The sequence below is a fragment of the Alnus glutinosa genome, chromosome 4 (genome assembly GCF_958979055.1).
Source record: "Alnus glutinosa chromosome 4, dhAlnGlut1.1, whole genome shotgun sequence".
Taxonomy (NCBI): domain Eukaryota; kingdom Viridiplantae; phylum Streptophyta; class Magnoliopsida; order Fagales; family Betulaceae; genus Alnus; species Alnus glutinosa.
In genome coordinates, this window is record NC_084889.1 from 29,779,720 (window position 1) to 29,792,737 (window position 13,018).

Consider the following 13,018-nt stretch of genomic DNA (forward strand, 5'->3'; position numbering starts at 1 on the left):
AAAAAAAAAAAAATATTTTTTTAAAAAATACTTTCCACCCAAATAGACGGAGCATAAATAGCAGGAAATGAATTCAGAAAAAGTAAAGAAAAGAAAAAAAAAAAAAAAAATAGAATCTCGCAAATATCAATCACGCCAATAATAAAATTGGAAAAAGAAAATAAACACATCCTTAAAAAAAAGGGTTATAGGAAGACCAACCTTTTCCCTACCATGCACGTTGGGCGGTGGGAGGTGTTGCTTGTACAAGTCAGACGTCCAAACGTCAGTAGAGAGAAGAAGAGAAAGAGGAGGAAAAGAGAAGAAGATCTTTGTGCCAATCGGCGGACTCACACGAGTGACGGCGGCGCAATTGTGAAAAGCACGTACAAATTGTTTTGTACGTCAAGGACTAAACTTTTATGCCACTATGCCAGGTTTTATCTTTCTTTTCTTTTCTTTTTTCTTTTTGTTATTTCTATTGTTGAGAGAATGGGTAATTGGGTATAGTCTAGACACTAGTTGGTGAACTGTATAGTCCCGCAAATACAGATGTTACACAGGCTTAAACCAAATTCCATTTGAGATCAATAAACATGAGCATACTTCATAAGTTCTAAGTTGATTTAAATCTCTCCAGTTCTAATTATAAAACTGCTTCATATAAGGGGATCGGTAACTTGTGAATATATATAAGCTGTATGATGCCTCAATATAAGAAGTTTCAGAAGTATTACAAATATTCTCTTTCAATATGCAGCAAAGATAACCAAAACTCAGAATTCCGCCAACCAATCATCTTGAAGAAGTATACCTTGTGAATATACCCAAATGTAACACCAGATTCCTCAGCCAACCTTTGCCCACAAAGTATACACATGTCTCCAAAAGAACCAGGATGTGTACATAGATCCTTCTTTATGGATGCTTCTGCAAAAGATAAGACATTACATATAATTCAAATCAGTGAAAATAGCACATATCTAAATGAAACTAAAACTCAGCAATGCACATCCAGTTTTCTCATTCTCTAAGAAAGTGTTTCAAATAATACACACAGAGAAAGAGAGAGAGAGAGAGAGAGAGAGAGAGAGAGAGAGAGAGAGCTAGATGAATATGGCAGAGTGACTGCTATTTGCATCTGGAATCTTTTCTTCCTCCAATTTATATACGAAAGTTCCGTCCATCTTTGTTTCAGTGCAACCAAGAGTATGAACTTCTAGTTAGAAATCACGACCAAGTAGAGACCTCTTTTTATATCTTAAAAGTTTGTATAGACATACAGACACAAATAAATGGCCACAGTGGAAACACTTGGGGGCACGTACTCATAAAAATTTAACAATACTGCAGTCCATGCAAGAAACTTTTGAACATATATATTAAACCCCCCTCTCCCTTTCCCAACTAAATTTTTCTAAGCCTAGAAAATGGCTCAATTTGACACTTTGCAGAATATTGTGGTTTTTTTATCAAATAAAAAACACAAAAAACTTTTCTCCTCAAAAGAAATCTAATTTCTTTCCTCCGGAAGAGGGGATGATATTCTCACTCTCTCTCACACACCAATTCAGGGTAATATTACTGTATAACTTAAGGCTCACAACATGTAGATAAGGGCTTCATACTAGCTTGACATGCAAAGTTATAAACATAATATTTTCATTCCAAAAAAGATTTAGTCGATCATTTAAGCATCTGCAGGTGATTATTTACCTCGAGCATTAAATTTCAAACATGAGCTTCTTGCAAAGATTCTAGCTTCTTACTCTGCATCACACTCTAAGGCCTTGTTTGGTTCGCAAATTAGACCCATGGAATTGAATAGTTATTCCTACGGAATAGCTATTCATCTGTTTGGTTATATATTATTTAAGGGAATAGTTATTCTCTTACGAAGATGAATAGGTCTTCCACTCAAAAAGGAGGGGAATACCTATTCATTTCCTGTGGGAATAAATAAAATTCATCTTTTACCCAAAAGCCCCAACCCTCTCAACACCCAAATCTCTTATCCCTCTCTCTTTGTTTCTCAACTCAGTATCTCTCTCTATCTCTGCAATTGTATTCGCATCTCCCTCTCTTTGTTTCTCAACCCAACTTAATTTGTTGTGGGTTACGTTTTTTTTTTTTTTTTTTTTTTTTTTTTTCCTATGATGTAACCTACGGAATGCACTTAGACGTAGTAAAACGAGTACCTCTTGATATCAGGGGGACTCCAATTGCCTTGCGGAGGCTTAGGAAAAACTTTGTAAGCAAAGAACGAATATTTGTTGCTGGAAAACAAATAAAAAATAAAAAAATAAAAAGGGCTTTGCAGGTGATCTATTTTTTTAAAATTTTTTTATGATGGTGATTTGATGATTATGTGTTTTTTTTTTCTTTTTTTTTTTTTCTTTTCTTATAAATCATTTTACTTTGTAAGCAAAGAACGAATGTTTGTTGTTGGAAAACAAATAAAAAAGAATAAAATAAAAAGGGTTTTGCAAATGATCTATTTTTTTTTTTTTTTGATGATAATGATATGATTATTATTATTATTATTATTATTATTATTATTATTATTATTATTTATAAATCATTTTGTAGCGTAATTGTATATGAAAAAAAAAAGCTATGAACTCGACGAAATTGAAAAAAAAAAAAAAAAAAAGTCATAGGATGACTGTTTATGTTTCTAAAATAAAGAAAAAAATGTCCTTAAGAATGTAAATTATATTTGTATTATAAAGGTGTTTTTGAAAATTTGATTATAATATGATTCCATTCATCAGTGTATTGCATTGTATCAAATAAAAGAATACATATGTAACGTTTTATTCCACCATTACAACCAAAGAAAAGAATATTAATAGTTATTCCATTCCACTTTTATTTATTCTTAAAAATAGTTATTCATTTTCCTAATAGATCGAATAGACATTCTGCGAACCAAACGATGCCTAATATTAGCCAAAGTTCTAAGTTAAAAATCCTAATTTACACTTAAGACCCTAATTAACATATTTTGCCCGAAAACTGTCTAGACCTCCCGAAAATCGTTGGGATGGCGGTCTCCAATGTTAGGATGATTTTCGATACTGTTTGAATGTTTCTAAGCTTTCACTCAAACTCCTATCTTTCCATTTTCCCTAGATCCTAAGGTGGTCTAAAATCCTAAAGGTACTTATTTAACACAACCCATCGTTTTCTCCAATTTTCCTCTTGCTAAACAGCCTAGGGATGTTTTGATATGACAAAAGGGCCCACGCACTAACAAAGGTCCAAAACTAAGACTAGCCTCTAAAAGGCCTAAAGGGTCAAGCTTTCATGTAAAGTCTAGTTTGTTTTTTACCAAAAGAACCTAACTTTTTAACAAGTATCAAAAAATTCTAAACAAACGCTTAAACTAACACAAATTCAGCTCTTTTACCACAAAGATGAAAGCTTTAGCTCCTAAGTCTCCAAAACCAAGCAAATTTCCTTCTCTCTCTCTCTCTCTAGGGTGGAAGGATGGCCAATTGGGGGGGAGGGGGAGGGGGTGAGGTTTGCTAGGGTTCCCCAGCCCTTTAATAAGGTTCTCTCCTACTTATCTAAGCTTTTGAATGTATTAATCGCGTGTGCACTGTGACTGTCCCATCAATTATCCAGAACTATTAGGATGACTTCCCTAAAATTTCGTTACTTTCTTTGTAACATTGTTCAAGTGTCGTCTAATGACTTAATCGGGTCGTTCAGAAAATTGTTGAAGAATACAAATTTCAGAGTAGTTTGAAAGCCCAAAATTTTCTATCTAAAACTACTTTGAATGTTTTAGAAAATCCACAACATTAATTTATTGTGTTTTTATTGGTTTTGTTTATTAGCAAATTAAACATATCTAAATATTTGTCAGGTGTTTTGGGCCGAGCATTACAGATGTAGAGCCTACTTGTAATAAAATTTAAAAAATAATAAAAAATTAAGAGAAAAGAAAAGTAAAGAAAAAGTCAACTGATGGCCATCACCACTCCACTCTACACTACCAACTTGAATTTTTTTTTTTTTTTTTTTAAATAATAATTTAGCTTTTACCTCTGCAAAAGTTAAGCACATATTTTGATAAAATATTACTACAACAAGAGAAATAATTGAGATTTCTAAAAAAAATATTTTGTGTTTTAAGTTGTTCGGCCACCACCTATTGCATTTTCGGTTTATTTTTTTCAAGTTTCTTTTATTTTTTAATAATTTCAGGGGCAATTCAGGCAGTTCAAAAAAAACATATAATAATGTGGTAGTTCAATAGGGTTAAGTGTGACTTTTGAAGAAAAACTCCTTGCTTCTTCTTCTAGAGAGAGAGAGAGAGAGAGAGAGATAACAGAAGCAAGGAAAAAAGGAGTGATCGTCGTTGTCGGGGGAGGGAGGTCAGCCTTCCTCCCCCTAGCTCTTGTCTTGGCCTTAGTCCTCTTGGACTAAAGTGTTTTGTTTCCTCCCTGAGCTTCTCTCAGTGGAAGCTAGATTTCTCCCAGCCTTTTGAGCTGGGGAGCTTTTGTTCCCCTAGCCTTGTTAGGCTATGGTGGTTTATATTTGTGTTTTTTCTTTTCCTTCCTTTGTTTTTGGCAGGAAAACTCAAATCTAGGTGTTCCAGCTTTGGAGGTGTGACGGTGATCGTGTCTTTAATGGTGGTTGTTTGACCGTTTTTCCAGTTTTCTTCCTCAATTTTTGGTGCCAGATCTACATAACTCCGTTGATTTTTCCAAGACATGAGCCCCTCAACCGTGCTCCCCGTCTTCGTCTGCTCCAACCGCCGGAAGCTCGGGCCACGGTGGTTGTCGGTGTCCAGTGCGTGGCCTACACACACCAGAGAGCTTGTTGCTCTTTGGCGTGTGTGACGGCCACGCCCCGCTTTATTTGGCTGTGCACGGTGCTAGTTGAGTTCTACGGTGGTTGACCTACGACTGGGTGGGTTTGGTGACAGTGCGTGTCCTCCACGCACCGCCGTTTCCGGTGGATTCTGCTTCTTCTTCCACTGTCAGCAGTTTTTTTGGGTTTTTTCTGCTTTGTGTGTATTCCTCTTGTTTCCTCCGGTACAGTCTGTCTGTGTACTGCTCAAGTTTTATTGGAATTTATGTTGGTTAGTTGCTAGATCGGCCCTATTTTATTTGAGAGTGAGCGTTAATGTAAGAAAAACTCAAATGTAATTCTGGTAAAATTTGATGTTTCTGTTTTGGCAGCTGTTTTCAAGTCAGATCCTTCTGACTTAGAGTTTAGGGGTCTTGTTGACTTCCCTTTCTCTGTACTAGCCTTTGGACTTTCTCAATTTATATATAGTAGCAAATATTGCTACATGTTTAAAAAAAAAAAAGAGTTTGACTTTTCAAAGTTTGGTCGCCAAGTATATATGTTTTCCCCTAAAACTTTATATATATCTTTTCAAAAACCAAAAACCAATATATATATATATATTAACAATTAAAATAATTTACCTGGATTTATATGATCGGAACGTACCCTTAAAAGTGTGCAAATATTGCCATTTATGATTACCTTCTGCCGTTCTTCTTTGGTAATTTACCAAAGGAATTCCTTGATGATAATGACCACACGTTAGCAACACAACCAATTCTTAACCATCATAGAAACTTTTTTTTTTTTTTTTAAATAATAATAATTTTTCCAACAAATCATATATATCCAAATAATTTATATATATATATACCTGCATTTTTGTGGAACTGTCCATGAGGATGGTGGTGATGCCTTCATACTTGGGGGCAGTGACATAAATTTGCTCCAATCCTCGAGCAAAATTCTAAGGTCATAAACTTTGTTCTCAAGGCCAATGCAACAGTTTGCATGCATTGTACAAACTAGGTTTAAATCTCTACTAATCTCACAGAACCCACCAAAGTAAGCAGTATCAAGGAACCTCATTTTCAGTCCAATCTCCGTGATGAATGGATCACCCTTGATCTTGTTAAGTACATCTTGATCATGCTTCCCTGGATATGCTTCTCTTGACTTGTACCAAAACTTGTAAAATTCAACCGTCCGACTGTTAGACTTTACGTAGTTGAATCCTCCATTTGGTTTGTTTTTTACATTATAAGAGTTCCCAAAGAATTTATCACAAGCAATTTGGAAATCAGCATCTGAATAGAACCGTTGAAATGGATCTTGAAGCCACATCACATCAGTATCCTGGTCATCAAAGTAAACTAATTTGCTTACATTTCTCTTTGTTTCAAGTCAAACAGGGAGGATTTGTTTCTCTTTTTTGCAAATCTACGATTAAATCTATGAAACCCACGTGTGATCCCATAAATCAATAATGGATTTGCATGTCTCTTCTACCGAGATGGACAAGAGATGTGCAAAAGAATGAAACTAAACATTTTTTAAAAAAATTAAGGTACTAATTGTTAATTATTGCATGTTACTGTACGTCCAAGATTCGAGTAATTAAGGCACACGAAGATCAAAGATATGAAGAAACTGGTAATACTTTTGCAATGTTATTCATAATAATTTAGAAAAAAAATAAAAAGTTAAAACTACAACTCTTTTACAACTTGTTGAAACGTGTCAACATGTGACTCCAATCACATGTTAACACGTGTCAACAAGTTGTAAAGGAACGGTAAATGAGTTGTAAGTATAGCATTAATCAATAATTCAAATACTTAACACGAATTAGAGAAATTAATTAAGAGAATATATACCGTGAAAACAAAGTTGTAGCCCATCTCAAGGATAGAAGCCAGAAGATGAATTCTTCCCCACATCATCTCCAAGTATGCTGGAGTCATGAAGAAAGCCTCACGTGAAAAATTGGCTCCTTTGCTGTCGAGATAATAACAGTGAGAGTGTAAAGCTAAGCAACGGGCATATGCCTTGCGGTCCAAGCATATTATGACCATATGATTCAAAAGCCTCTTTGTTCCATTCCCAATTCGAAAACTCTCCAGAAAGAGATCAAGCATAGACCCGGGTTCTGCCCATGCCTCATTCAAAGTAGTCAAGATAACGGTACTGTCCTCCATTGATGCTTTTCTTAGAACTCTATCCAACTCAACTTTTGCCAGGAACTACAAATCAAATATGGGAAATGAAACAAAAATCCAAGTACATTTGTGGGTTTACATAAGATTAATCATCGATCAATCGATAGGAGCAATAAATTAGTTTGATATATATATATATATATATATATATATATATATATATATGTTTTAGTCTTTCCCTCTTACTATCTCTCCAGTTAGATAAGAAAAATATATATGCCAGCACCCTGAGCCACACAGCTATGAAAATAACAGAGATAAGTGAAACATATAAACTCGGGACTAGAGATGACAATTCGTGTTCGAGTGTCGGATTTGGATCATGTTCAGGCATGTGCATAAGACTATATAGGTCAATCATAACCCTAACATGCTAATTTTGTATTGAGTTTATATCGAATTCGTGAGCTGTGTTAAAAACTGACAGTCTTACTCAAAACTAGTGATCAACTAAGTGAGGATGTCAAGCCATAGTCATAAAGGAGCAGAGAGATTATAATGCAAAGCAAGTTGAGCTGAAAATGGCATGTGCTACTAATCGATCAACGGCTAGTTTCCTCCATATGCCTATCATCCATATAAGCATAGGGAGCTTAGTTTTAATCCAAGCATCAAAAGGTAAACATGAAACATATTGCTTCAACTAGGCCAGCCTTCAAATTAATTGCTCACACGGGCCATGGCCTCATATAACAGTGACACTACTAGTGTGACACTAAGGTGGGTGGTCGGAACCACCTAATTTAGTGGTTGCAGTTATTAGATCTCACATTAAGAATGGTAATAACCACTAACCACCCTTAGAAATTTGGTTGGGGTAGTCGACCACTCCCAAAGGTTGGGTCGAAGCTGCCCATGAGAAAAGTTGGACAGACTATTTTTTGGATTGAATCGGATTGCCAAGTCAGAAAGAATAGGAAGTTAGAGGAATGGAAGTGCCCTAACACTTTTCAAAGAAAAAGCGTGGAAATTTTGGGCTCCATGCACTTCATTAAAGCTACAAGAGTTATACCTGCGTGCATGTGTGCATATATATATATATATATAATTACTCCAATAATTGGATGGGATATTCTCGTCTAATGGGTTCACTGGTCATGGCACAAGTGGATCCCAGATTGATTTAATTCACACTTTTCTTTAAGATAAGTTAATTATAATACGAAACTAATTTAGCTGTACTGTTTATGTTTAAAAAGGTGGAGTGCAGTAATTAGGGGCTCGTTTGGGTATACAAAAAATTATGAATACCGAAATAATTTAATTTTTGAAATTATGTTTGGATGGTTTAGAAAACCTGAGACAAAATTAAAAAAAAAAAAAAAAAAAAAAGTTAGATAAAATCTTAGTATAATTTGATATTGAAAATTTTTTCTCACCTAAATATGCCCCTAGGATTCCCTATAATTACGGAGTTCCAATTGCCTTTTTTTCATATGCTTATTATACTTTACCAAATATCAAGATTATAAGTGGGTTTTATATATATAAATAATTTTGGAAACCTACAAAATGCTTAGGTTTCGGATTGGATAATACGTTTTTTAATTATACCAAAATAAAATTATATTATACTTATAGAAGTAAAATTTATTTATTTCTGCATGACTTAATATTAAAAGGCAATGTTAGATGAATCTTAAATCAAATTGAAGAACAATGGGCATCGATCACCAACATTCCAACAAGATTTTAATTTTATATGTTGAGAAATGCTATTTTTTTTTTTTTTCATATTTGGTATATTTTTTTTTTTCAAATCAACAATTAAATATGTACGACTCGCGTACAACAGGTTTCTTATAAGTTCAACAGGTTTCTTATAAGTTTTACCAAGATACAAATTTAACATCTTAAAATTAGAGGACTAAAAAGATATTAAAATTAAATATCAGTTTATAATAATTAAATAGATAAAAAAAAAAAAATCAATAATTATCCTAGTTACTTACAAAAAATAAAAAATAAAAAAATATTTGTCCTAGTTTTGTCAGGTGGCATTGGAAATCATTGACCCGACAAGTGGGGCCTCTGGTTGACTTGACCTTTCTACCATTGGTCGAGTCTTTCTTTTTCTAAAGGATGTTGCTTCGAGTCTTTGGGACCCAGCTTAATCCGGCTCAACTGACAAAACTATAATTATATAAACTGACATTCACCGGCTCAGAAAAAGAAAATAATAATAATTAAAAAAAAAAACCGACATTCACCGACTATTTAACTGACAAATCGAAATTTAAATACCCAAAAAGCCGTTAACACAAGAAGAAGGATAATTAAATTCTTCATTTATTAGCTTAATAAAAATGGTACATTTATGATTTATTAACTGTGATTAAATTTCTCTCTCTCTCTCTCTCTCTCTCTCTCTCTCTCTCTTTTTTCCCTTTAAAATATCACGATATATATATATATATAAAAAAAAAAAAAAAAGGAAAATTAAGTATAAAAAGCCTTTTTATCTTATTTTGATTTTAAGACTTGAATTTTTATTTCAAAAATAACATATAAAAAAATTAAGACCTTTGTTTTAGTCCAATTTTCAATCTAAGACTTCTATTAGCTAGTATTTCTATTAATATTGAGTAATTTTCTTCGCTTATTATATCCTCCCAATTTTTCTCTCTGGTCCCTCCGCCTCCGGCCTCTCCTCTCTTTACTTTTTTCTCAATTGATAGCCATCTCCATGATAATCGGTTCAGAGAGGTAAAGAGAAAATAGAAGAGAAGCAAAAAATTTAAGGCAATACTAAACTAGACTTAGATTGAAATTGATTTTCTTGAGCAATTTTGTTATTGAGCTTGCTAGCAATCTCTTATGAGTAACAACCTGAATAGCTTTCAGGCAGCCCACACACTTATTTAAATAGGTAAATCTCATAAATTTTTTTTTATATTTATTGTCTGAATTACTATCAATTTAAATAATAACTATAAAAAAAATAACCTAAAATAAAAAGCAATTGACTTTGACTTTGGATTGATTACCATTTACATCCACGTATTCTCGGAAGAGGCATGATCTTGTTCTATCAAAAACTTCTTTTGTTGCGTGGGCTTAATCTTTTAGTAAGTGATGATGAAATATTCTTAATATAATACCATCTTAAATAATTAATTTTTTTTCATAATACCAATAAAAAAAAAAGAATAAGAAAAAATACAATCACTATGGTGTTAAGAGCACCATATTGAGCTCTCGAATTCAAAAGTTTAAGCAAATTTTAGAGAAAAATTTAAAAATCCTCTATGCATCGAACTTTTCAAAATTTCTTCAAAATTAGTTACGTCAAAAACCCTCTCTAAATTTAACCCCTCAAATCCTTGAGTTATACTTGATAAAAAAAAAAAAAAAAAAAAACGCTTAGAGAAAAGGAAAGCAAGTCTCCATCAACAAAAAATATTTGGAAATAAAATAAAAATAAATAAAAGAAAGAAATTGAAAGATGTATGTATAGGCAGCAAAGAACTGAAAGAAGAAGAAAAACTCACCGGAGATGGTGATTCAGAGGCACGATGATAAGATCCGGGAAGAAACCGGAAAGGGTAGGCTGAGTTATAAAGAAGCAGGCCTATTAAGGCGGCTGCTCCCACAAGTAAAAGCATGGCCTGGACAAACCGATGGAGGGCGAGATGGTTACCGCCGGAATACAATGACGGCTTATTGTCGTTGCTGGGGTCAGCGGCGCCGGCTGCTGAGTTGCTCATTGCTGACGATGGTGTTCTTCAATCTTCAGAGTAGAAGACTAGAAGCGCTAATTTTTCTCGTCTCTGGTTTCTTCACCTTCCCGTCTATATATGGGCAATGTCAATGTCATTTTTTTATAGCCCAAGAGCTGGCCGTTCTTCTCACTCTTCTTAATTAATAAGCTATTGATAATTAATATGAATTGTTGAATTAAAAAAATAAAATACTACTTTCTTTTTTTTTTTCTTTGAGTAAATAAATAGTACTTTAATTTAGCCCACAATTCAAAACATAGGCATTAAGAGAGAGAGACAAGGGGGGGGTTGGAACTTGCAAGTTGCAAAATAAATAAAGGATAATTGTACCGTTGGTCCCTGTGGTATGCCATAATTATTTTCCACTCCTTATGATTTAAAAAGTTCATTGGAGGTCCTCGTAATATGCAATAATTACAAATCGATCCCTGGCGTCAAATTCTGTTAAAATTTTTAACAGATTCCGTCAAATGCCACGTCAGCGACACGTGTCGCCAATAAGATGGCGACACGTGTCTATCTTAATAAAAAAATATAAATTTATTAAAAAATAAATAAAAATACATATTTTTTTTTAAAAAAAAAAAATTTAAATTCAAAAAAAAAAAAAGCTGAAGGCTGGGCCACCCCTTTGGGGGTGGCCTGGCCGCCCCCATCCACTGGGGGTGGCAGCGCGCCACCCCCAGTGGCCTGGGCCACCCTTTCAGTTTTTTTTTTTTGAATTTTTTTTTTTTAAAAAAAAAGAAATAAGTATTTTTATTTAATTTTTAATAAATTTATATTTTTTTTTATTAAAATGGACACGTGTCGCCATCTTATTGGTGACACGTGTCGCTAACGTGGCATTTGACGAAATCTGTTAAAAATTTTAACAGAATTTGACGCCAGGGATCGATTTGTAATTATTGCATACCACGAGGACCTCCCATGAACTTTTTAAACCATAGGAAGTGAAAAATAATTATGGCATACCACAGGGACCAACGGTGCAATTATCCCAATAAATAAATAATGGTGAGTTTATTTGAAGGGATTGATTTGGGTTACTTCGTTGGATATTCCTTTGACTTGAAATGGAATAATTTGTTTTACATTAATTTATGTGATGCAAGACTAACATGTTTTTCTAAAGAACGTTAATTTAATAGTTTGAATTAAAAAAAAAATTATTAAAATTCAATTTGAAGTATCAACTATTCATCCTGAGGGGTTGTTAAATTCAATGGCTATATGATTTAAGATTAATGTTAGAAAGTTTAAAAACCATATTTTTAAATCCCTAATATTTCACTATGTTGACACTTTTTTTTACATGAGCTAATGCAATAGTTGATTAGAAATAACATGTCAGCATGAGATAAAATTATAATTTTCAACAGATTTAATTTAGCTGCTGTGAAAAAAATTACAACTTTCGTCCAGATTTAATTTCACTCTTTGTATTTCTCATAAAATAATATAAAAAAAGAAAAACTTAAAATTAAATTTAAACTAGTAAAAAAGCTACAATAGCACATAAAGCTAAATCCATTTTCAGTATTAGAGCACTAGCAGCAGACTCCCAATCATTTTCCCTAATTTAGGAAAAATTTAGGGAACCAAACCATTTTTTGATTCCCTATAAGAAAACACCCCATAATAAATTCCCTTAATTTTTCCTATATCAATTAAATATTACTTTTTACTCTTATTTTCTTCAAGGGTCTTGAGCCACGCTTCACCCTCTCCGATGTGTCGTACCGGCGTTCAAACAGACTTTTTCTCGTCAAGTAGCTCGACCCGAAAAGGCGAGAAGAGGAACTAGGCAATCTCGGTTTCGGACTTTTGGACTTTGGAGAAGATAAGCTACACCCAATATCCCATTTTCCAGTTCCACCCCCAACCCATCAGGATTGTCGTCTCCTCCGTCCTCCTCGGGATCACCGTCTTCATCTGCTTCCGGTGCCGGAGAGGCCGTGAGTTCGGCGACTACAAGATGCGTACTGATTTTTCGCCAACCCATCTCCCTGCTTCATCTGCTTCAGGACGCGTGAGAGCCATAGAGGAGAGAGGAGAGAGGAGAGAGATTTTTTTTATATTAAAATAAGGTATTGGGTAGCACTGTAGCTACCCAATGATGGAGCCCTATAATAGGATAACTGTTGTGGCTTATTTTTTTGTAACTTTTTACAAATTTTTCTTATTTTAGGGAAGGGAACCACTTATAGGGCATCTGCTAGCTACTAGTGCTCTTACTGATGATTTATGGTCTGTTTGCCTTTGCGATTTGAAAACATAATTTTTTTAAATGCA

The 13,018-nt window shown here is 33.9% G+C and overlaps 1 protein-coding gene across 2 annotated transcripts; it reads right to left on the reverse strand.

Annotated features, from left to right (window-relative positions):
• Positions 1-641: 641 nt before the first annotated feature.
• Positions 642-10,821, reverse strand: LOC133866780 (uncharacterized protein At4g15970-like). 2 transcript variants are annotated; one of them, XR_009899918.1, is made up of 5 exons: positions 10,496-10,821; positions 6,663-7,028; positions 5,660-6,141; positions 5,427-5,526; positions 642-909 (listed from the first exon to the last, which is right to left on the reverse strand). XR_009899918.1 is itself a non-coding variant. In XM_062303413.1 (5 exons), the coding sequence occupies exons 1-4, from the start codon at positions 10,709-10,711 to the stop codon at positions 5,484-5,486; spliced, it is 1,107 nt and encodes a 368-aa protein (XP_062159397.1). In that variant the 5' UTR covers positions 10,712-10,821; the 3' UTR covers positions 642-909; positions 5,452-5,483. The 2 variants fall into 2 exon arrangements, 1 of the variants encoding a protein (XP_062159397.1); XM_062303413.1 differs by having other exon boundaries at positions 5,452-5,526.
• Between the last annotated feature and the right edge of the window lie 2,197 nt (positions 10,822-13,018).